At 37.4% G+C, this 26354-nt stretch overlaps 1 protein-coding gene across 4 annotated transcripts in view; it reads left to right on the plus strand.

Moving 5' to 3' along the window:
* Positions 1-26354, plus strand: part of LOC149227430 (U-box domain-containing protein 4-like) — a 139537-nt gene that overhangs the window by 75831 nt on the left and 37352 nt on the right. For all 4 annotated transcript variants that reach the window (XR_016247800.1, XM_089377792.1, XM_089377790.1 and 1 more), the window contains one exon: positions 6243-6526. Coding sequence is in view for 3 of the 4 variants with exons in the window: in XM_089377792.1 (XP_089233918.1) it covers positions 6254-6526 (273 nt within the window). In the remaining variant the exon portion in view is untranslated. The remainder of the gene's footprint in view (positions 1-6242; positions 6527-26354) is intronic.

Raw genomic sequence — 26354 nt, forward strand, 5'->3', positions numbered from 1 at the left:
TTTGTCGTAACTTGATGAGTTTTGAAAAGAACTCTTCTTCTCTTACACCTTGGAATCTTTTAAAGAATGCATCTTTAAACTTTCTCCAGCTAATGATGTGTGTTGTTTTCTTCCACCACATATACCAGTTATATGCTTCTCCTTCCATTTTCATGGATGCATGCCTGAGCTTTTCGTCATCGTCATTGATGTCATATATCTCAAAGTATTCTTCTGCTTTATTTATCCATGCAACATTGTTTTTTTCGTTTCCATCGAATTTAGGCATCTCGACTTTTGCCCTTCGTTGGTATGTTGCTACTGGTTGAACGAAAAAGGGTGTTGATTGGTAAAATTATCCCAAAGTTGCTTGTTTGTAAAGGCTGCGTTACTCGCTTCTTGGTGGGGTGTCGCTGATTTTTTTGGGGATTCAACTTTGTCATGAGAGTCTGTGGACTTAGTTGAATCTGACGAGATGTGTTCTTGATTCTCTTCACCTTCTTTTAGTAGTTGTTCGGGTGTACAATTCGACCTTTTACACAGAATTTTCAGCTTTGTTAAGACCTCTTTGATGCCTGCTTCTGTCTGAACATGGTAATTTTCCATTTTTATTTCTATTCGATTTGTCGTATCGTGAAGATTTTTGATTTCATCAGCTTGCTCCCCAAGCTTGATCTGGAACTCATTTAATCTTTTATTGACCTCATTGTGGTTGCTATTTATCTTATGCTCTGCATCCAACAATTTTTTTTGGAAATCCGCCATTGTCATTGTCGACATTGAGCAGGTTTGTGGGGGCGTGTATTTGCTCGCCAGCTAAAATATTTTTCCCCTCCTTTTTTTTTTAACTAAAATAAATTTTATACATATAACTTTTAATTAATTAAAATAATTTTAATTAATTAAATTAACTTATATGTATATATATATATATATTTTTTTTTTTTAATTAATTAAAATAAATTTAATTAATTAAATTAACTTTTATATATATATAACTTTTTAATTAATTAAAATAAATTTAATTAATTAAATTATATATATTATATATAATATATAATATAATTTTTTTATATATATGTTATATATATTATATATAGATTACTGTTATATATATTGCACGTTATATATATATTTTTATATATCCATCGTCACATATATTTTTATATATCCACCGTCACGTTTGCTGATGGGGGTCACCTCCGTTGACCGTTCAAAGGAAAAACGAACATCAAGCGGATATCACCGCAGAGATTACGACGACAGCAGTGGTAGGTCTTCCGGCGATTGCACAGCAGTTGGACAGCGGACGGGTGGTGGGCAGACGGAGCAGGTTAGTAGGGAAATGGTAGGTAGTGGCCCTCAGTGGCGGAGATTAGTGAACAGTTAATGGCGGCCGAAGGTAGATGGTGGTGCTAAACTACGGTAGTGAGGGCGTGGTCACTCGGTGGCAGCGTGAACATAAATTTTGGCAGTGCATACACTGTAGGGCGCTGTGGAAGTTTGCACAGGAATTCGGTGGCATGGGTTCGGCCTGCTACAGTGATCGGTGGTCCTAACGGAAGCGATTGTGGCTGTGGGATGTGGATGTCGTTGGGATAGTCAGCTTGTGCGGAGGGCAGAAGAGTGGTGGTTAAACGGTAGTGGCACGATGATGAAGGCGGACAAGATTTTGATGGCGACACGCTAGTTATCAATGGGTGACTACAACGGAATTGAAAATGATATGCATAACAAAAAGAACTTAGGATGGATGAGTCAAAACGGAATGCAATGGAGCGAAATAATGAACGGAACTAGAATGCGGACAAGTAGGGAACAACGACAGCAGAGGGAAATCGATGGCAGCGGATCAACAACGCTGGAGGAACGCACTGCTCTGATACCAATGAAGCAGAAAACTTCGGATAAGCAGAATAGATATATAAATATTTTATTAATAAGATGAATTTTCAGATGATGATTGTTTACAATGGGTTGCCTGGCTCATATACCGCCATGGGCACCCTTTGGGAAAGGGCATGATCTTATGATCGTGCCCTTTTGTCTAACTAAACCTAAAATTAACTAATTTTCTACATAACACCTATAGTGCGTAGAGATCAAGCAGAAGTGAGCAGGTTTTGCAGAGCAAGTCAAGGAGGCAACAAAGAAACAATTGTGTGCTAGAGGGTTGAGATCAAGTAGGATCTAGGCCAACCAAGATCAATTTATCAACTGAGGTTTGTGTGAGAAGCATAACGCTTTCTCAAGAGAGATAGATTACTTTGTAAGAGATCTAAGTGCTCAAGAACAGTCAATAAAAGAGGCACATCAAGCAAGTAGGTTTTCCCTATTGGGTCTCCTGAGAAAAATAAGTGTGTCAATTTGTGCATGTGTTTTTATCTCTGTATTTTTATTCCGCTGCTTATAAGTTGTTAAGAAGCTCTATATCTTGGTCAAATTAACTAGATTTCAGTTTTCAGTTATTCATCTGAGTATTTGCAGAGTTTCATGGAAATTTAACACCCTAATCTTCCTCCATGTGGGTATAAGGACCTCCAAAGTACATGTAACATTTCAAAACCCTCCAGAGGGAAAGTGTGGGAATCCAAAGGTAAAATGTCCTCAAGACATAAGTGAGTCTCTCCAACGTGGCCATTGTGGCTGACCCTGTTGGAATTTCTAAGTCTTACTGTTAGAAATCCTTCTTGTACTTTCTGATTTATTTCTTCCTACTTGTTCTATTAATTAACAAGTTATTTACAATGTAAATACTGAAAATAAATACAAGTACAGTCTCAACACATACAGATCATCAACTAAAGGAAAAACAAGCACACAAGTGACACCATTATTTTTGGACTAATGTCCCCGGAAAAACCCAATGCGGGAAAACCAATGCAACTATCTGAGGGTTTTATTATTAAGCAATTTCAGAATAAAATCTGGGTGCAATAAATGGCTCACCCAACAAAGAATGCCCTCAGCAGTAGTACCTCTCAGTCGAAGATAGATATCAACCCCAAGCTGCCCCACGAAATCTCCCAGTGTCAACCTCTAGGGTTTGCGTCAGCCTCTCTGGCACAACGTCTGCCTAGCATCAGCCTCTCTGGCCCAACGTTAGCCTCTCTAGCCCAGTGTCAGCCTCTCTGGGCTCTGCGTCAGCCTCTCCAGCCTCCGCGTCTCCCACGCTGGCCCTCCTCAGGCTTTGCATAGCTCCTGGCTGCCTCTACGTGGCCTCTGGCTGCTTCCACGTGGCCTCAAGATGGCTCTGTGTCAACCCTCTCCCGGCTCCTATGTTGATGCTCCCGATGCTATCTCTACCTCTCTGCTATTGCATTCATTGCCCCTCAGCTGCAAATCTGATCACTGCTTCGATTTCCTCAGCAAGCCCTGCCCCAGAAAATCAAATCCTTGATCAACTCGGTGTGTTCTCCAAGTGACCCTCAAGCCTCCTCTTATACTTTTCTCGTTGACAACTCAACGCCGAGATTAAATCCCTAATCAACGACCAAGATTAGATCTGGCTTGATCGATGACTTTTGGACCATTCTAACTCACTTTTATATTAATTCACATTAATATTTTATTTTCTTTAAGTTTAGACTTATTAGGGACTCCATTAAAAATATTAATTATTTTAATATCTCCCAAACTGGTTAGAGTCTACCCAAACCATTTTTGGGTCTTGGAGATCTCATGTGCTTTAGCCTCTCCACCAATTTTCATGGCTAGAGCACATCCGATGCTACCCAAAATCAACAGACCCTATAACACACTTCATACATATTATTTTTTAATCTCCATTTTATCATATATATATGTATTCACACACACACACACACAATATTCATACTCAATGAAAAGAAAGCACTTCTCTATAGGCTTCTCTCTCAAGAGGATACTTTGCTAACATGTCCGCTTATATGCTGGTGGCCGTTTCCTTTTAGAATAATGACCCGAACCACCAAATTGAAGTATGCATTTGCAGTAGGAACATGAATTGTACATCCATATCCAACCTCCTCCACTACGTTTACGACATCAGTTGCATCTTCTGAGTCAAAATATAATCTGAGGCTTGCCCAGAACTTGTACAGAGAGATTCAAAACTCCTCAGTCAATCAACACATTTACTGCGTTCTGGGTTGCAAGATAGACAATGGCTCAAGTAAAGTGGGCACATGCTTTTATAATCCTTCACTACGACAAAGAGAAAATAAATCTGCTCAATGAGTTCTTCAGAAACACTGATTGTTGGTTCTGCTACAGTTCCGTTATTTTAGGCTTGTAGAAATTTTGACCTTCTTGGCTTTGCTTTGCATCCTCCAAGTCTGACAAGGCCAGTCCCAATCCAATCTGCTTATGTAATGACAAATGCCAGGTCTTTGACAAATCCCGGAGAATGCTTTCACCTGTATGAATATTCTTCACAGTTTCACAAAATAATGTACTGAAAAACGGTTGATTCACCAGATATTTAACTATGATAGAAAGGAGTTGCAACTTCAACTGCATTTTGTGCACATGTCCTTTGCACAAATTCACCTGATCCATGCAGCTCTGGAGCAACACAGTGCTACCATCCAAACCATATCCTGTAAGGCGAGTAAGCCCTAGCAGCTGTTTCTTTAACCATGCAGCCAAAAGAAGATGAGTCCGTAAATAAGAACTTTTTTTGCAAGGTATGCTTTTAATATAACTTGGATCACCCTTTGAAATATTAGCAAACAGCTGTTGCATCTTCATATTTACTGATTCATTTTGGCATCCACCAATCTATTTTAAATACCAGGGATCACTTCTTAAATCCTTTTGGCTAATGTTCCAAACACTATAAAGCATGACTATAGCAAACTAATTATGTACTTGGGCTGACTGTTCAGAATTCAATCTCCAAGGGTTAATTAAAACTTGTCTATAAAAAGCCATTGCTTCATGGAACAAGCTTGCCTGTTTCGAAGGTTATGTAAGTGAGCTCACTGCCTCTTGCAATATGCAATCTTTTGCAATGCCTTTCAGGCATGGCATGAAGCAGTGCATATTCACTTGTTTCCAACATAAAGTTGTACTGTTGATACCTCTTCTCTTCCCGGATTGAGAGGTAACAGTACTCTCCTCTAAACCTGAATATGCCATTGCATTTCATTCCGGTAAGTATCTTTCCTGAATGAGGTGTTACTTGGTGAGCTAGATCTTGCTCAACGTCATCCTTATGTTATATTTTGTGACAATTAAAATACTATTGAGCTTATCTACTGGTGGCCCTTCTCCAGCTCATAGGATGAACAATCTTCAGCCAGCACCAGGAGGGGTGATGTCTCTATCCCACAGGGTCTTCTTGACAATGTCAAGTGACTAGGGCAGATTGGTGGTCGTGGCTAAGGTATACCTTAGTTATTGTTAAGGACAAGCTCTGCCACATTGCACTCAACTCAGTATAATTCTTTCATGCAAGAATAGTCCTCATCATTGTTTTTCCAAACGTTGTAGATATTATCACATCTGAACCACCAACAAGTAGTGTTGCGTTTACCACCAATATATGAAATGTGCAGGTTTTTTGGTTATCAAATCACACACATGGTAGGTAAAGAGCAAGCACACACTTCTGAACTGATGTGTAGGGGGTCCTAGCCTCCTCTTCATGATTTTTAGAAGGTTTTCTTCACACTTCTTTGCTTGTATGTGAATAAAACCTGCAGCTGAGTCAATGGTTTCTTTGCATTTTAGACTTCAGCAGCTGTAGTATAACAATTGCTATTTGGTGGTAAGGTGTGGATAATTTATGTACAGCTATGAAAGTTGCTTTGCCACTTGGTTGTGCCCAAGATGACAGGTGGATTTTGATCATGCTTTATTTTTGACACAGAAATTTCATTGATCTTCTCCAGTGCATAAAGTTCCTCGAAGGGATGTGATGCTCAAAGATATGAATACTGATTGTATCTTCTCCTCTCTAAAAAGTATCAGGGTGTGAGAAATCTAAGATGTTGCTATAATGTGATTGACAAGCTTATGCATTGTCTCATATTTGACATACACCTCCTAGATAATCGTGTTTTCTAATATTGAAGATATCATTTGCCCAAATTTTCGTTTGTAGGTTTCTGAATAATAAATTAGTTACAATTACTAAAAGAGTAGATGGCATCTTTGCATTATGTCAATTGAGGGAGTAAGTTGTATTGTTGTATTAGCAGACTAGAACAAGGAACATGTATGTTATACTTGTCATCTCTGTTAGAACTTGTAACATTTGACCTTTTTTTTGGTAACAGGTTTAAGGTCCATGGATCCCCCCCTACAAGAAGTGCTTGATAATATTTCTCAATCAATTCGTGGAATTGTCTCCTTGAATGAAAAGACACAGATCAATGAAGGAAACTGTCAAAGCCTCGTTGATCAATTAAATCTTTTGAAGCCTGTGATAGATGAAGTTAGGGACTCAAAGATATCTTTGACAGGATCGGGCATCAAGCTGTTTAAAGAACTGGATGTGGCATTGAGTAATGCTAAGAAACTAATAGAGAGGTGTGGTGCAAAAGGCAGCAAGATTTACAGGGTAATTTCAGATGACATATCTTAAAATTTCTTTCTTATTCTAGCACCTTTTTGAATTTTCTCGTGGTATTGCAAGGTACAAATTTTTCTTTCTGGAATCACACTATCCAATTTTCTTGGTGTTCCAGGGTGTTTTTGGATTCAATAGATGATAAAGCTAAAGACAAAGCATATTTTTTGAGTTTCTGAAGTTAATACACACAATGGGCATCTCAGTTTTCCAGACATGATAAATGCTTATGTTATAAAGTTTCGGCCCAGGAAATAACATAATCTTCTAGAGATAAAAAAACGTCAGTACATAAGATTTGAAACTAAAAATTGTTTAGGACAACCAGGAACAAAACAATTAAATTTTTTATTTCATTCCTTATGTATCATGTATACAATCTCATTAGACAGGGAAAAGCATTTAATAGTAATGTCAATAAAAGATGCTAGTCTGGATATACATTCAAACTATTTCTAATAAATCACAATCCTTGATGGGAAGGATAGTATTTGCACAAAATCTAGAGGATACAAAGGCAGGAGGAGGATAGACAGATTGATTTTGATCGAAGGCACATCCAGAGACCATTCCCAATTTTATCTCCAACAACAAAATTTGGGGACCTCCTAACCAGAATGAGCCTCATACATTCTCTTTTTCAGGAACTATGTAAATAGGAGGGGTCTATTACCATATCTTTTGGGTCTGCCTGGACTTAATCTGTTTCTTCCTTTGCCCATTGCAGTGCTTGGTTCATTCTGTAATCAGATCTTTCCAACCATGCATGGAGTATTACTGTATTCATTAATAAGCCTCAAGAAGTCTAGTTCCATTTGGATTCTCTCAGTTTGCTTCTGCATCTATGTAGCAGAAAAAAAACTCCCATTTTAAGTAGATTCCATGACAGATGAAATCTTGTCAGCCAGGGGACTAAATCTCCCTGCATGGCACATACCCAATTGAGGCTATCTATTTCCATGGGTTGCGTAGATGTTTAGACTCAATCTGAAATAGCTTTTGGTTATAGAGTTGCCAGAGCCTGGAGCAAGGCAAGGAGCAGCAGGGCCATGATTTTTTTGTACGTAATATATGTTTTTATAAATTATAGTCCATATGTACTAAAAAAAAGTTTAGAATGACAAAATTGTTACAGAAAATATGAAAACATGGATTTTTGTGTTACTTGTAGATGAATATTACATTATTAAGAAGTTATAAATGCCATCCACAGTAGATTAATCATTAGAGAGTCATCCATCTAGTACATATATAACATCAACCATCTAGCAGATACAAAATTACAAAACCAGATAACAAGAAGTAGACAATTAAGTAAACTAGGCCACTGACCAATGAGTTCTAACATGCACATAATTTCCACAAAACAGGCCATGTTACTAATTTGCGAAATAGATATTAGAAACTGAAAACACTAAACTGAGATAAAATCTATGACAAGTCAAGAAAGGAAGCAAGAGAAAACAATTCTACCATCTACTTTGTGTCCACTTGCCATATACAACTTTTGATCTAACTTCCTGTGATTAAGGGAGGGCTACACCACTTGTTGCACATCTGCCATGCAGTGGAGGTTGTGAAGCTGAAGTTGCTGGAGTGTCTCTGACAATGGCAGTAGATGTGGGTGGCATCTCAACATGATGGATATCCTGACCATTAGCAATAATATTGGCCACCAAGTATAGTCAACTTCATTCTCTTGACAATGCGGATAAGTCATAGGTGTTTCAATACCTCTCTGTAGAAAAAGTGTCTACAACATGTAAAAACACTTTTCACAATGAAAAGTTGTAGTTGTGGGCAAGAACTGCCATGCAAGTTCCACCAATGGATAGGATCCATTTTATCTCAATTTTTAACTCCTTGATGCAGGGAAGTGCTTCCCTCCCCCCTTCACACTTCCACTCTTAAAGCTCGATTAAGAGGGGAGTGCTCTCCTGAAATGATCCTGTTTCTACTGGACCATGGGACAACTACTTCAATTTGTAGTGCACATAATTCAAGCATTTTGCCTTGTCAATGGTCAACTTCTTTCTCTTGACAATGTGGATGAAGTCATAGGTGCTTCAATACCTCTCTGTAGAAAAAGTGTCTACAGCATGTGAAGACACTTTTCAAAACGAAAAGTTGTAGTTCTGGGCAAGAACTGCCATGAAAGTTCCACCATCGGAGAGGACCCATCGTATTTCAATCTTTAACTCCTTGATGCGGGGAACTGCCTCCCTCTCCCCTTCACACTTCCACTCTTAAAGCTCAATTAAGAGGGTACTGCTCTCCTGAAATGATTCCTGTTGCTACTAGACCATGGGAGCAGAAAATAGAAATTGCTCATGGTAAGAGGCTAAAGAAAGCTTAGTAGATAGTAGAATTATATGATTTTTTCACTTTAGAATCTGGATTCTAGAATTTGGAATTATTTTTCTTTATTATGGCCTATTTTGTAAACATTATACGATAATTGAAGTTTGAACCATTGACTGTGTTGTCGCGCGGATTGACACGACAACCCTCAGACCGGGGGCTGTCACTCTGATCCCCGATCCCTCCGTTTAAGCCAGTCTCCCGCGGCTAAGGGGGGTAGACCCTGTGAGATGATGAGACCAACTGTCGACCAGTTGGTTGGGAGATACGATACACGATATGATAAGCACTAGATGGATTTAGAAATTTAAAGGACCAGTGCCTTGTGGAGTTAATGTTTAAATGATTAAGTACCAGATGCTGGCAGGAATATGATCTCATTAGGAGCAATCGTTTATCATTTAACTTTTATCAAGTGAGAAAAAATGCTTAACGACTTAGTGATACTCCAACAAATTTAGATTTTCGAAATATAAAGTGTTTTGCATGACCATGTAAAATAACAACAGGAGGCCACATTCATGCAATTAATCATCAGCTGAAGATTGAATCAAATTAAACACTAATCCCCACGTTAAAAATTTCAATCTCAACATAAAAGATGAAACACAGGTAATTTCCGAGTCAAGACTGAAAATGGCAAAAATATCCCACAATATATTTTTTATGATTTTCAGGCAAAATTTTGAACAAAAATTCCTAAATTAATCTAAAACTTAACTGCATAAAAACTAAACTAAGCCTAAAAAAAATTTATAAATCTTTTTTATTTTTTTATATTATATTTAAAAAAAATCTAAAATCTAAAACTTTAAAAATCTAAAACATTACTAAATAAAAAAAAACTACAACAATATAAACTATGAAGACTTTAGAACTATATGAAAATTTAAATAAAACAAATTCTAAACCTAAGGAATTAAAATTTAATTACAATCAGAACTATACGCTACCCTACTATTAAAACTTAACAAAGAAATAAAAAAAAGACAGAAGCTATACTCTAAACTAAACTACGCTATCACACAGGATCAAGCATTTACACACTAAATCGAAAAACCAAAGATGAATGCGTGACCTGGAAAATGCGATCGGAAAGGAAAATGCGGCTGCTAGCGTAATCTGGACAGCCGGCTGCGTGTTTTCCCTTAAGGTGGAGCTTCGCTTGCGCTGTCATTCGAACTAGCCGTTGGGATCATTTCCTTTATATAGGGTCTTAGGTGATCATTTCAGATCATTCGATCTGTGAGTCTGACACTGAAGAAGCTCTCTTGTAAATCTGATTTCTGGTTAATAAAAGAAGACTTTGGGGTCCATATCTTGCTGGTGTTACTCTCTTAAAATGCTGTGAGATTGTTTCATTTTCTGCATATGTTATTTTCAGCCGTTAATAATAGCTTTTGGTAGAGTATTGTGAGCACAGGTATCTTGTTCACTTGCTGGGGTTTGGGTGCTGTTAGGGTTTCTGAAGTAATGGCAGGTATCTCCATTACTTCCTGAGATCTAGCAGCATTTTTGCCCTCTTTATTGACGGTTGTTTTGAGCTGTGCAGAAAACATTTTCTGAAGAAATTTTGTGGGCGTTCGGGGAAGTTCTCGGCTGAACCAGCCAACTCCCGCAAGCATTTTTTGCTGAGCCCAGTTGGATTTGATCCTGGGTCTATCATTCAGTTTTATTTTTCTGATCTGCATGAGAGATTTTCTGAAGTTTTTCACAGTGACAATCTGAAATTTCTGTTCTTTAAATATTTTCTGTTCTTTAAATCATTTTTCTCATTTCTTATCTCTTCATCTGGCCCGGCAACGCCAACATTTTTTGGCGCCGTTGCCGGGGACTTTGTTTTCTCGGCATTTCATCATCTTTTCATCATTCATTGTTCATCTGTCTATCATTCGTTTGAGCCGGCAACGCCAACATTTTTTGGCGCCGTTGCCGGGGACACTTTGTTCTCGGTGTTTCAAACGACAATCATTCATCTTCTCATCTTTCTCATCTCTCAGTTGAGCTGGCAGAATCAATATTTTGGCATCTTTTCATCACATATCAGCAGCGCCTCTTGGGTTTGTTTCCTGTTTGGGTGGCGACTCCACTTTCTCATTTTTCCCAGACAAGAAGCTTTCCTCATATTTGCTTGTGGTTACTTTTTGGATCCTAGAATCAGATTCATTGTTCAAGTGGCGACTCCATTTCTCTCATCTCTTAATTCTCTTGAGCAGAAATCTCTTTCTATCATCCATTTGATCCCTTGTTGTTCATCATGGATTATTCATGTAAACCATGTCATTTTACTAATAATCTCCATGATCTTCCGAAAGAGGCCATTTCTAAATTATTTAAGTTCTCGGGTGATGATCCGGTCGCTGTTAGACATCATTTAAACATGTTTACTTGTGTAATGACCATATATTGTAGACTTCCTCAATATAATCATGAAGATTTCAAGATGCGTCTATTTGTCCATTCTTTAGAGGGTGATGCCTTGAATTGGTTTAATAATTTTCCTAATGATTTTTTCACTTCTTTACAAGACATTCTCAATGCTTTTAAAGATAGATATGATAGTCCAAACAGCTTGCCTTCTGCCCCTAAAATTGTGCAACAGAAAGAAAGAGTTCAAGATCAGAATGTGTCATCGACCGGAACTATTGCAGATCAAGTTCATGATAGTGAAAAATCAGGGATAAATGACAATGAAAAAGAAGAGCAAAAGCAAATAATACAAGATTTAATGATGCTGGTGAAAAATATGGAAAGCAACCAAACTAATCTTATCAATGATGTTAAAACTTTACGCACCCATCTGGAAAAACGTAATAAGGAGATTGAGGACACGCAAAATCAGCATGCTAAGGAAATTGAGGCCATGAAAACTAAACATGAAACAGAAATTGGAAACATGCAACGAATCATGAAGAAGAGATAAATTCCATGCAGCATTGCTTGATGAACATAAAGGAAGAAAATGTTAAAGTAATAAAAGACATGGAAGAACATCATGCCAGACAAATTAGTGCTATAAAGGTTGAACACTCTAGACAGATGGATGCCATTAGAATACAGGTTCAAAAGTTTCAGCAAGTGGAAAATGAAAGAAACCAGATAACATCAATAGATCAGGAGCCTTCTCATTTGTTGCAACAAGCTCCATCTTATTATGAGGAGGTTATTAGTTTAGTTGAAAAATGGTTGATTGAAGATGGACTTAAGAATGATAAAGATCAGATGCGGGCTAAAGAGAGACATATCACGCATACTTCATCTGATAGTTTCGAGACAGAAAGTTCCAGCTCATCAGTGATTCATCCTGCCAGAAAGAAAAAGCGCAAGAGGAAGAAAATGAGAAGAAGATTTGACGCATCAGACGGCCGCGAGCTGCTTGATTTTCGGATAGGAAAAAGTCCTACCATATGCAAAATTGGACATGGCACATCTGACAAGCAGCCGACAGATTTGCCTGAAAGCAGGCAAATGCTCAGTATGCACTATATTGAACACATCTGATGCCGTGGGGCATTTTTTGTATTGTATTTCTAACTCTACTCCTCGTCTTTTCAGCGTTTCATTTCTGTTTTAGGATTAGATTTACTTTTCATGTTATTAGATAGTTAATAAATGAGGAGCTTTTATGTGCTTAATGTATATACTGATTTTTTGGATGGACGCTACTTATTTTTATCTGTATGTTGTATGGGTGCAGATTCTGGATTCTCACATTCCTGCAAGCAGCAACGTGTCCCCAAGTAGAGCCAGATGTTGACCTCTACCGGTCAACTACCCATGCAGTACACCCCCTTTTTCTTTGCAAGAAAAGGGCAGCACCTGATCAGCGTGTCCGTGCCATCCAGCAGCCATCAGCAGCTTGATCAATCTAATTGTAAACCCAGTCTGCATATATGTATTGTAAATAATCTTAGCAGATATGAGTCGTGTATGTGAATTGCCTAGGTGGACCTGACTTTCTAGTGGTAATCTACGTCCCGGAAGGTTTTTCGTCTCACCGATCCATGGATCGGCAGAGTTTTCCTTCAAACCTGACCCCAAAGCCGGGATGGATTTTGTCATTAGAACTTTAGGAGAATCCTAGTGTGTTGATCTGCTAGATTATAGTTGTGTCGCAGAACTGGGTGTTTTGTGAGGGTCTGTATTAAGTAGGTTTGTCCCCTTGAGATTTAAATTGTAAAAAGTCATCATGAAATGTGTCTTGAGGGTTGAAAATGTTTTAAATCCCCTCGTGAGTCCTAAGTCCTAGGTCCTAGGTGATGTTTCCAAAGGCTTAGTTCGATGATCCATTTAAAAAATGAAATAAATAAAAAATAATAAAAAATTAAAAAATTAAAAAAATAAAATAAAATAATAAATAATAAAAAATTTAAAAAATAAAGCAAAAACCCTAACTAATAAAATAATAATATTTTAAGTGAATAAATCGACGGATGAGATCAAGAGATGTCTTGATCCTCATCAACGGTCGAGATCATTTCTACATGGATCATTCGAACTAGCCGTTGGGATCATTTCCTTTATATAGGGTCTTAGGTGATCATTTCAGATCATTCGATCTGTGAGTCTGATACTAAAGAAGCTCTCTTGTAAATCTGATTTCTGGTTAATAAAAGAAGACTTTGGGGTCCATATCTTGCTGGTGTTACTCTCTTAAAATGCTGTGAGATTGTTTCATTTTCTGCATATGTTATTTTCAGCCGTTAATAATAGCTTTTGGTAGAGTATTGTGAGCACAGGTATCTTGTTCACTTGCTGGGGTTTGGGTGCTGTTAGGGTTTCTGAAGTAATGGCAGGTATCTCCATTACTTCCTGAGATCTAGCAGCATTTTTGCCCTCTTTATTGACGGTTGTTTTGAGCTGTGCAGAAAACATTTTCTGAAGAAATTTTGTGGGCGTTCGGGGAAGTTCTCGGCTGAACCAGCCAACTCCCGCAAGCATTTTTTGCTGAGCCCAGTTGGATTTGATCCTGGGTCTATCATTCAGTTTTATTTTTCTGATCTGCATGAGAGATTTTCTGAAGTTTTTCACAGTGACAATCTGAAATTTCTGTTCTTTAAATATTTTCTGTGCTTATTGCTGAAATCTGGCTGTTAAGGGGCCAAATCTGTACATTAATCAATTAGCTGTTCTAGGGCTTCGATTTTTGCTTTATGCAGTTTTATTAGGGTTTCTTCTGAAGATTTGATTAGGGTTTTCAGTTTTCGTTTAAGGCGTATATCATTTCTTGGGTGATTTTGTCCATTGCAGATACAGGGTTGTCTTTTCAGTGGCAAGGGTTTTTGTAGCTTTCAAGTGCATGCAATCTGTCTTCTGTCTGCCGCCACAAGAAAAAACATTTTTCTGGAAAATCCGTGGCTATATTTCTTTGGATTTCAGCTACAACACTGAGCGTTACTGGGCGATCTATTTATCAGTGTGCCGGCTGAGCAACTTCTGTGCCTAAGCTGTCAGCAAAGGAAAGCCAGAACCTGCAAATCGAATTAAAAAAATGATGAAATGTGGCTGACTACGTCAAAGCCACCATTTCCAGCCCTCTCTCTGCTCACTCGCACTCGTTCCTCACCACTGCATCACTGTGGTTCCATCCACGTCCGCCAAGAATCAAATCAAAAGCAGCTGCCGTCTGCAATTTCCAGATACTCCAAAAGGATCAATTAAAAATGAAAACGATGAAGTGATGTGAGGTAACGTTGATATAAGTCACGGGCTGAGATTTCCATTTACCCGCTGGCATTCACGTTTGCGTATCAGAGTTTATCCATAACTCTGCAAGACAGCAAGAGAAAATTTCTGAGCGATAGGCGTTTTGATTGCCGGCATGCGTATTACCAGAGATCATTCAACGCCAGTCGATCCTGCTTTACGCCAGTCAATCACTGCATATCACGCATTGATCCACGCAGCGTCATCATATACCTGTAGCAGAACCTGTTGACACAAAGCCGGTTTATTTCCAGCGTGGGCATAAGCTATCCGTCGTCCAGAACTGAAAACCGCAGTTAAGATTTCGTTTTGGATACGCCAGGTGAGAAAGCTAGTCCCAATCGAAGCATTTCGAAGCAAGCATCCGCAGGTAAACTCTAAGCGTTTTCAAATTTCCAATCACCGCTAAAAATTTCGTATTTTTCTGAGCCCGAAATTGGTCAATGCGCCATTAATAGTGAAGTTTCTCCGCCTGTGGTATTTTTCCTATTCGGCTAGGGTTTCCACGTGACATTCATGCCCAGTTACGTTTCATCGTTCATATACATATGCCTGCGTTTTTATTTTTTTTTGGGTTTATTTTCTACATTGTAGAGTTAGCATAGATGGTAATTAGGGTTTTGATTTGAGTTTCGTTTCATTTTGATTTGGGGTAGCGTAGATTATAGCTTAAATTTTAATTTAGTTTTTTTTAAGTTCAGCTTAGTTACGTATTTTTTTTTTTTTTTTTTAGGATTTTAATTATTTCAGTTTTGTTTTGTTAATTATAGATTAAAAAAAATAAAACAAACAAAAGAAATCCGATTTTTCTTTTAGTTAGTTTTCATATTAATAAAAATAAAATTAAAAAAATGTTTATATTTGTTAGATTTTAGTTTTAGATTTTCTTTTTTTTTTAGATTTTTATAATATAAAATAAAAAGGGACTTAGGCTTTGTTAGATTAGTTTTATTTTTAGATTTTAGTATTAGATTTTAATATTTAGTTTTTTTTAGATTTTAATTAGATTTCGTTATTTATTTTAAGCTTTTGAAAAATAAAAAAAAAATTGAAAAAAGATTTAAAAAATTTGAAAAAAATATTAAAATTTCGTGGAAAGTTATTTTGCCAGATTCAGTGGTTTTCACGTTATATCTTTCATGCTGAGATCTAAGTTTTCAAGTCGAGATACGAAATATGATATCTGGTTAATGGTTCATGACTCGTGGTGGTTTATAGCATTCATCTTTTTTTTAAATTTTCAGTCGCTGGATATCGTTTCGGTCATCGTGATTTAGCTGATACCTTTTGATGACAAATGATTGCTGTTCACGGTTTATTTAACAAGTAATCGTTCAAAAATAAATCTCTTAAGGCACTGGTCTGCTAAATTAATCAAATTCATCGAGTGCTTTTCTATATCGTATCTCGTGTCTCCCAACCAACTGGTCGACAGTTGGTCTCATCATCTTTCAGGGACTACCCCCCTTAGCCGCGGGAGACAAGCATAAACGGAGGGACCGGGGATCAGAGTGACAGCCCCCGGTCTGAGCGTTGTCGTGTCAATCTGCGTGACAACAGACTGCATATTACATCTCTTTGGTTATGATGCCTTGTTTCATTTCACAGTTGATGTTGTTTGTTATAGTTTGTTTATGACAAATGTCATCTGTTGAAACTTGAAACTTGAAGGTTGATGTTATGGTTGATCATATGATGACAATGCCATAAGTTATAACTGCTAGATGGCTGATGTTATTTGTGTACTACATAGTTGATGATTTAATGATTATCATTAATCTACTACAAAAATCTATGTTTTCTGCAACTACTTCACCATTCCACGTGTTTTTTTAATATATATGTATCAAAATATATATTAAATAAAAATAACTCTTGGAACACTCTTTTTTTTAATGATTGGCGGAATCGGTATTGCGCTGGCTCTCATACTCGCGTGACACGGGGTCAATCCCCGACGGCTGCCACTATAACCTCCAGGTGAAACTGCACCGCCCCCAAGCACAACGCACGGGTAAGTCGAGGTTTGAACTTGTGATGTGCACAACGGCATGAACGCCTTAGCAGTGCGTTTGCTGGCCAACAAGCCACAACCTTGGGGGCTAACTGTTGGAACACTTTGCTTTTGAAGTCTTTTGGAAATTGGCACTCTCACTTTGCTCCTTGTCCCAACATGATGCTTTATTACATGGATCAAACCACATGGTTATTTCTTGGTGGTGTATGTCTTGAGTGAAATGAGAAATAACATAAGAAAAGAAGAGGGATTAAGGATTTTATAAGCCCAAAATCACTTTTCTGTAGGTGTGAGGCCTTCCCATAGTCCCCACATGAAAAATAGAAGAGGAATTCACCTTTTTTAGTGCTTGTCCAAATAGTGCACTTCTTGCAAAGATGAGGGAGGGCACTATCTTGCTTTAGGAACATGCTTTGTTAGTAGGGGCAGGATTTTTTTTGGTGGAGGGGTGGGTGCTCCTGTGTATTGCCAGGTCAAATGCATTGTTAGTATGGTGCATTGTTTAATAACTCCTTTGTGTTTGCACTCTTTTATGAGTTAATAGGAACTATTCTTAGCTTGAGTATTCTAGAGCTAGTGGTTAGGCATTACATTCAATGACTTTGTTTGTGTTTGCACTCTTGTATGAGTTAATAGGAACTATGCTTAGCTTGAGTATTCTAGAATTAGTGGTTAGGCATTACAACAACAAATACCAAACAAATAAAGCCGCCTAGATTCTTAGGCTCAATGAAGCTCTCCAAACCCTACTAGTTCCATTATTTGAAGGAAGAGGAGCCTCATCTTGTAATTCATTGGCCTTGAAGAACACCATAAATTTTATCATTTACCTTCCCTTTTCCAAGGATGAAATAGAAGTCATGTTATATGCCATGAAGGCTTGAGAAAAAATGTGATCCTAGGTTGTCTATCAATCATGGGGGAAGAGTAGTGTCTAATTTGAAATGGATGACGTCTAGGAGCATACTAAATATCTTCAATATACAGTTGAGAGCTAGCCAATTTAAACTCGCACTTGCTCTTCCTCTAGCATAGTGCTTCTTTGAGGATGCATCTTAAAGGTCAATATCTTCGTTCTTTGTATCTAGATTATACGAGATTATAAATCATTGTAACATTGTTGGGAAAAGTTGAAAAAGTAGTATGACAAAGTTTTAAAGAAATATGTTTGTTCAAACAAGAAAGGTAAAACATAGTGAAAATAATGACATAAGATATTTTTAAGCACATAGCATGCATACTATAGAATATACTATACATATGGTGTAACATAGATATGAATCATAGGTAAAATGGTTTTTACATAAAAGGGAGAAAAATAGGAGTTTTCTTGGATTTTTCTAGTGTCTCTTAGTTGTCAAATATCTTGCATAAGAAAATATGAGAAATGACTTAATATTTTAGGATTTGGCTGTCAAGTGTGTGTAGCTCGGGTGGTAAGGAGGAGTTGCTTGTTATGAAACCAGCTCAAGAAAAGATAGAAAATATAGATCAACGCCTTAGAATTCAGCCTCTTCGAGGGGGCAACCTCCTTTACATTACATAAATGAACAATTCTTGGATGATTCATATGACAAAACCTCCTTTCTATATATAGGAGTCTAAGGATTCACAATATAACCCAACCGACCTAACAATAATAATATAAAGCCACAAAAATAACAATAGAGGGATTCTATGGGGCACAGTAATAACAATATGGGGATAGTAGGGGCACAACAATATTAATAAGGGATGCAACTACAATAGTAATGGGGTAATCACTAGTATTATAGGGACCCAACATGCCCCTCTCCTTAAGAAAAGTGTTGTCCTCAACGCTTGAGTAGTTCTGGATGCTTCTGTATAAAATTCTCATCCTCCCATGTGGAATTTTCAGCGGATAAGTTCTTCCACTTGATAAAATACTCCGAAATTGATCGATTTCGTAGCTGTCAGGTTCTTGTTTCTGTGACTGCTTCCGGTTCCAATATAATTTTTCCTTCCTCGTCAAGTTCTGGCAATATTGTTTGAACTGGGAGCTTGTCGCCTATAACCTTCTTTAAACATGAAACATGGAAAACTAGGTGCAATCGAGAAGCTGCAAGAAGCTCCAATTTGTATGCCATAGTACCAATCTTTTGCAACACCTTGTATGGACCATAATACTTTGGTGATAATTTATTGTCCTTCTTAGCTTGCTTGAGGGACATTTGCTTATATGGTTGTAGCCATAGGAATACCCAATCACCTACATCAAAACTTCTTTCGCTGCGATGTTGATTTGCCTGTTGTTTCATTCTATTATGTGCCAACACGAGGTTATCCTTTAAGAGTTGGAGGACTTGTTGTTGATGTTCGATGTGATGTTCCACTGCTTGAACCTTAGAATTTTCTCTTAAATATGATGTGATGGATGGTGGCTAATATCCATAAAGTGCCATAAATGGGGTCATTTTTGTTGCTGTATGGAACGAAGTGTTATACCACCATTCAGCCAGAGGCAACCATTTAACCCATTGTGTCTGTTTATCAGATACAAAGCAATGAAGATATCCTTCCAAACATTTGTTTACTATCTCAGTTTGCCCATCAGATTGAGGATGATAAGATGAGCTATGAGCTAACTGAGTACCAAGACAAGAAAATAATTCTGTCCAAAAATTTCCAGTGAAAATGGGATCTCTGTCACTTACAATAATCTTTGGGTTTCCATGTAGCTTTTGAATTGTTTCCATAAATGCAGTAGAAACTGTATTGGCTTTAAATGGATGTCATAATGCACAAAAGTGTGCATACTTGGTAAGTCTGTCAACTACCACCATGATGATACTCTTTCCCTCAGACTTGGGTAAACCTGTGATAAAATCCATTGAAACCTCCTCCCAACGTTGGCTTGGAATGGATAAAGGTTGTAATAGACCCGGTGTCTTAATTGTTTCAACTTTATTTTGTTGGCAAACCAAACATTCCGCCACAAATTTCTGAATATCCGATTTAAGGCCATCCCCAAAAAATTCCTTCCTAACCCTGTGGTAAGTTTTTAAAAATCCTAAGTGCCCTTCTAAGGGAGAAGTGTGCAATTCCATAAGAATCTGTTGTTTTAGTTGGGAATTCTTACAGAGGTATAAGCGATCTTTGTACCATAAAGAATCATTTTGCCAGCTAAATGTATCAGACGTATTGGAATCTTGTTGTAACTTTCGAATAAGTGCCCACACTTCTTCGTCATTCTTTCATTCCTCCCTTGCTTCATTTATCCAATCTGGTTGGATAATAGAAATGGCACACAACAATGCTTCCACATCCTCATCCTTTCTTGAGAGTGCATCTGCCATCACATTTTGCTTCACTTTTTTGTAGATGATTTCAAAGTCATAACCCAACATCTTTGTGACCCACTTTTGTTGCTCTTCAGAGGATAATCTTTGTTCTAAAAAGTATTTAAGGCGATCATGATCCGTTTTTACCTTGAAGTGTCTTCCCATTAGGTAGGGTCGCCATTTCTTAAGTGCATGGAGTATGGCTAACATTTCCTTCTCATAAATAGCTTTGTGTAAAAACTTTCCCTTGATTGGACGAATTTCAAAAGCAATGGGTCTTTCATCTTGCATTAAAACAACACCAATTCCATTTCCTGAAGCATCACATTCCACAATAAAGGTTTTTGTGAAGTTCGGTGTAGCTAAGACTGGTGTTTGGCACATTGCCTCTTTAAGATGTTCGAAGGCCTTTGTTGCTTCTGGAGTCCATGAAAATGCATCTTTCTTCAATAATGTTGTTAGAGGTGCTGCTATTCTCCCATAATTCTTAACAAACTTGCGATAATACCCTGTCAACCCGAGAAATCCTCGCAGATGCTTTATGGATGTGGGGATTTTCCATTCCTTAATGGCTTTAATTTTGCTAGGGTCTACCTTAACTCCTTCATGAGATACAATATGACCCATATATTCCACCTCTTGTACTCCAAAGAAACATTTGGATCTTTTTGCATATAATTGTTTCTCCTCCAATAGTTGTAGCACTCTGTCAACATGTTCAACATGATCCTTCCAAGATTTGCTGTAGATTAGTATATCATCAAAAAATACTAACACAAATTTTCTAAGGAATGGTTTGAAAATGGAATTCATCAAACCTTGAAATGTAGAAGGTGCATTGGTAAGGCCAAAAGGCATGACCAAAAATTCATAATGACCTTCATGAGTTCTAAATGCTGTTTTCGGAATGTCTTCAATCTTCATTCTGATTTGATGATATCCTGAACGAAGATCCAACTTGGTGAAGTAAATTGATCCATGCAATTCATCCAGTAATTCATCAATGACAGGAATGAGAAACTTATCTTTAATAGTGAGCTTGTTGTGCTCCCTATAATCCGGACACCTGCGCCATGATCCATCCTTCTTGTGCACTAATACTACTGGAGCAGAGAAAGAACTTTGACTTGGTTGAATTATACTAGCCTCTAGCATTTCTGCAACCATACGTTCAATTTCACTCTTTTGGGCATAGGGATATCTGTGCGGCCTGATGTTTGGAGGAACACTTCCTAGAATCAGATGAATAGCATGATCATGATCACGAATAGGTGGGAGACCTTTGGGAGTCTCAAATACCTTGGAATGATTGTCCAAGACTTTTTGGAGATCTGGAACAATAGATGATTCCAATGTGGAAACATCTAGCGAACATAATTGTGCAATTACACCTCTTTGTTCCTTTTTTAGAAGCTTTGTCATACCGTTAGGGCTTATTATCTTTCCCGGTTTCCTTGCAATACCCTTTAATTCAACTTCCTCCTTCCACAGAAAATTTCATGAAAAGTTCTTGAAAATTAAAAGCTATTGTACCCAAGGATTGTAGCCATTGGACTCCTAGTACAACATCAACACCTCCCATTGGAATGGAAAGCATTGGGCTAGTCAATACATATTCTCCCATCGATAGCTTAATATTATGGCACTTTCCAAAGCAGTTTATTGTTCCTCCATTTGCAACCATCACTTGACACTCTGGTGCTGGATATAAGAAGCAATTCAATTCTTTTGCTACCTTACAATGAATAAAATTGTGGGTACTTCCTAAATCAATCAACACTATTACCTTTTTCTTCTTGATTTGTTCTTCTATCTTGATGGTTTGAGGAGTGGTAATTCTCGCCAATGCATTACAAGATATGGTCGGATTCATTTCTTCTTTATCTACTCTTTGTTCCTGGAGTATATCCTCTTCTTTTGACCTTGCTTGCTCCTTTTCTTCTTCCTCTTCGCAATCTATGTACAATAATTTCTTCTCAGGACACTTATGACCTTTAGTGTATTTGCTATCACAATTGTAACAAAGCCCTTTTGCTCTTTTTTCTTCCAATTGTTGTGGTGTCAACCTTATAGGTTGTGGAAGAGTAGGGGTAACAACACTTCCATCTTTATAGTTGTGAGTGGTATGCTTCCTGGTTGCCATAATTTTGCTTTCCATTTTTCTTGCTAACCTGAATGCCTTCTCTAATGAATCAGGTTCCCACATGCGAACATCATGTTGGATATTATCCTTTAAAGTCCCTATGAACACATCAATCCTATGCTCCTCTGAAATATTTTTTACCCTTATGTTCAATTTTTGGAACTCCCCAATGTGCTCCATTATTGAACCCTTTTGTTTGAGATTTATCAATTGGCTAAAAAAATGTTGTTTTTTGTATCCTCATAATGTGCTCCATTATTGAACCCTTTTGTTTGAGATTTATCAATTGGCTAAAAAAAATGTTGTTTTTTGTATCCTCATAATGTGCTGTCAATTCTTCCGTAAAAATTGCCCAAGTGATAATTTGTTTACGAGAGCAAAGCCATTGATACCATACAAATTGATTTGGTTCCAAATATAAAGTTGCAATACGTACCTTTTGTGTGTTTTGCACATTATTGAGATCGAAATATTGCTCCATCTGTAATATCCATGTTGCGGGATCCTTGCCATCAAACTTCCTCATATCGATTTTTGGAATATGGTGGGTCTTCGATCCCACATTAGAGTTTATGAAATCATAATTAACATTTCTTTTGTTCGCATCATGAGTTTCCTTTACTACCTTTTCACCATTAGTAAGTGTTTCTTGTAGAAAATTTGTCAAATCTGTCTTCAAATCTGCCATGTCTCTCTTCAAATCTGTCTTAAAATCTATCTTCAAATCGTCCATCTTAGGTTCCACGCCCTTTATCTTAGATTCCATGCCATTTATCTTAGCTTCTGTTAGCTTTTGTGAGAGTGACATTTATTGCATTTGTTCTTGTAATTTTGATATATCATGTAGCAGTTCTTCCTCTTCTTCATGAGTCATGCTAGAGCTTTCAAGTTGCTTACTAGGTGTTTTCATTTTCTTTCCTTGGGGCATCAGTTACCGATAATAATGCTCTACTATGCCCTTCGAATTCCTTCAAAATAATTTTTCAAACCAATCTTAAGCAAAAATTTAAAAGAAGCTACGCCTTTTTTCACTTTGTAGGAGCTCGATATTGCCATAGATGTATCTCTGTACTTTTGGATCATCCAGTTCTGAAATTGCGACCTGTAGTAGCCTTCTGTGTCCTCTTTCCAATGCCACTAGTCTGATCCAAATTGGATTCTCTAAGGAAGAGTTATGCGAAATCTCCCACAGTGACCTGATTATAGACTAGTTCAATAGAGCGAACTTGTACGACGTGCCACGAGTCACTGTTTCGACCTTTGGCTGTGAAAAATATATACAAGAAACTACAGTTTGTCCTCTTTCTGTACCTTCTTACGAAATTTCAATCCGATGCTCAGAGAGAAAGTTATGACGATTTTCCCCAGGTCACCTGTTTGGAATGTAATTCAGGAGTCTGCAAAAAGACCAACTTCCTCAGGTCATATCTCCGCAAATGTAGCGCGAAAAGCTCTGAAATTTGGACCCGAGGTTCAACGCGATTTCTTCTCAAATGGGTTTTTTTTAGTTTCTGAAACGTCGCAGAAAAAAGTTATAGCGAAAATGCCACGATGACCTATTTGGAGCAGCGAAATGCTAGAATCCAAAGCTCTGATACCAAATGTTATGAAACCAGCTCAAGAAAAGATAAAAAAGATAGATCAACGCCTTAGAATTCAGCCTCTTCGAGGGGGCAACCTCCTTTACATTACATAAATGAACAATTCTTGGATGATTCAAATGACAAAACCTCCTTTCTATATATAGGAGTCTAAGGAGTCACAATATAACCCAGCCGACCTAACAATAATAATATAAAGCCACAAAAATAACAATAGAGGGATTCTATGGGGCACAGTAATAACAATATGGGGATAATAGGGGCACAACAATATTAATAAGGGATGCAACTACAATAGTAATGGGGTAATCACTAGTATTATAGGGACCCAACATTGCTCTTATCCTCCCTCCTTGGGTTCTAATCCCACCAAGATTGACATGCTCGCTCCTTGGGAGTAATTTCTACATGAAAGATAATCGAATCACCTAGACACCGGTGGGTTTTCCGTGGATGTAGCTAGTATCAATCTCTAGTATAGTGAACCACACAAAAAAAAGTTTAGGATTTGGCCTTTTGGTTAATACCCATTGGTTTCAAGATTGTTGTGTTAGAATGTAAGGCCGAATTGTGTCAAAAAGTCACCTTAATGACTTAAGCTATAAATTTAGGGTTTCAGTTATTATTAAATTTTAGGGTTTTGGACAAATAAGACCTTTGGAACTCTTTATAAGAGAGGTGAATCTCATTATAATAAATGCACTTGTTAGTTATAATATTAATGAATGTTATTGTGTAATCCCTCTCATGTGCTCTGTGATGTAACTCTATCTAGGGCTTCCAGATCTTGTAAGATGGTGTCAAAGTGAGGTTGTTATTGACCTATCTAGGGATTGAGTTGTGAAAAGCTACCACTACCAAGATGGAAGGAGTATTGAGTTGTTAACAATGTGAGATTGTAACGAAGAAAGTTCGTATACACACATCAAATAGCCCAAGATATTTGGAATGCAGTGAAATAGTCCATTTTAAGAATAAAGAATATATTGTATAAGTGTATGAATGAAGAATATGATTTGGTTACAACTGAGGGTCCCATATATATACCTAGGTGGGTACCCTTTCATGAATAATCATGTTTACTGAGACATGCGTCCTCAGTATACTAACCATTGTAAATTATTAATTATTTACATTCATAACATTGCCTTCCTTTTAGAAAAGCTTTGTCCTCAAGGCTTATTAATGAAAAGGCTTGATATCTTTTTTTTGTCTTGTAATGTTTCTTCATTTCCTCAGCTTGTGGAACTATCATCTTCGATGATACAAGACGATATGAACTTTTGAGCGTGGTACAAAGTTGTCGCACAGTAAAATGATCTAGCCATCCGAAGTTAATCTTCTGTGGAATCTTGTGGTTTTTGGCAACTTGGGACGAAATTTTATCATATGACTAATTGTGCTGACATTGATATTCTTTGAAACATAAGTCACTTGTCTCGGGTCCAAGTGATGGGTTTGCAAACTAGTTGAGATGTCTGCTTTTATGATTTGGGTGTCAATAAGGAGTTCTTGTGATAATATTACCCCTTATCCGGTTTGTGGCGATTTCTTGATTTACATGAGGCATATGATTTTCTTCAAGTACAAAAGTCACTTGGTTAATTGCTAGATCTTCACTTGAAATCCTTGTCGTTTGAACTGCAACATTTGAATATGTTTTTACTTCAATTCTAAGTTGCACGAAACGGGGAAACGGGTACGAGTTTCCAAAACGAGCACAGGTACGAAACACAACCCCCCCAAATTTTGGAAACGAGGAAACGCGAATATATATATTGACATTTAAGAAATATGTGCAATCATAAAGCATATATGATACATTCTAATTTATTACATTATGATAAAATTGTCAATTGTCAATGCATAAACTATAAGTCTCTAAATTTACATCACATTTACTCATGAATGATCACATAATGAAAATAGAAATATCCAAAATCAGCCACGAGAAATTTCTAATTTCTTGCCTCATGCTTGATTGGGAGTCTCCTCCTACATAGTCGAACGACCTTAGTGCTCTTGATTAAATACAAGTTTCATACCCTAGTACCCTACATGGTCTTGATTATTGGGAGTCTCCCCTGCATAGAGGGTTTGGTTCTCTTGATTAAATACAAGTTCCATACCCTAGTACATGATAAAATCCAATGGAAACATTGCAATCCCCAAATCTTGAAATCCTGAAAAACAGATAAGTTTGCAGGATTTTGAGTGAGATCTAAAATTCTACTTTCTCCATATGAAATCCAATGAGGGCGAAACCACTCTCAAACATCCTGAATCATTTCATGGGAATGTTAAAAATTTAAGTAAAAGCATGAAAGTGATATTCTCCTTTATTTTTCATTTTCATCCTTTTACTTTAAGAATTTAACATTACCATGAAGTTCATTTTAATAACCTAATTAAAAAATAGAAGACAATAATAAAAAAATTAAAAAAAGTCAAACTGCATGTGGAAACAACGTCATACGGCCTAGAAACGCGTTTCCGGCCATACTGGCCACGTTTCCGCCTCGAGAAATGTGCTAGTACGACTGAAAACGCGTTTCTGGGCCATACCGTACGCATTTTTGAGTTTCGTTTCCGTAAGGAAACTCCTCCCCTGCTCACGTTTCCTGCAACTTAGCTTCAATTGGTTGGGGGTCGTTTTGAATCGTGATATTATTTGGAGCAATGTTTATTC

The sequence above is a fragment of the Pinus tabuliformis genome, chromosome J (assembly GCF_031772625.1).
Source record: "Pinus tabuliformis cultivar Carrire ecotype Pingquan chromosome J, CPIR1, whole genome shotgun sequence".
Lineage (NCBI taxonomy): Eukaryota > Viridiplantae > Streptophyta > Pinopsida > Pinales > Pinaceae > Pinus > Pinus tabuliformis.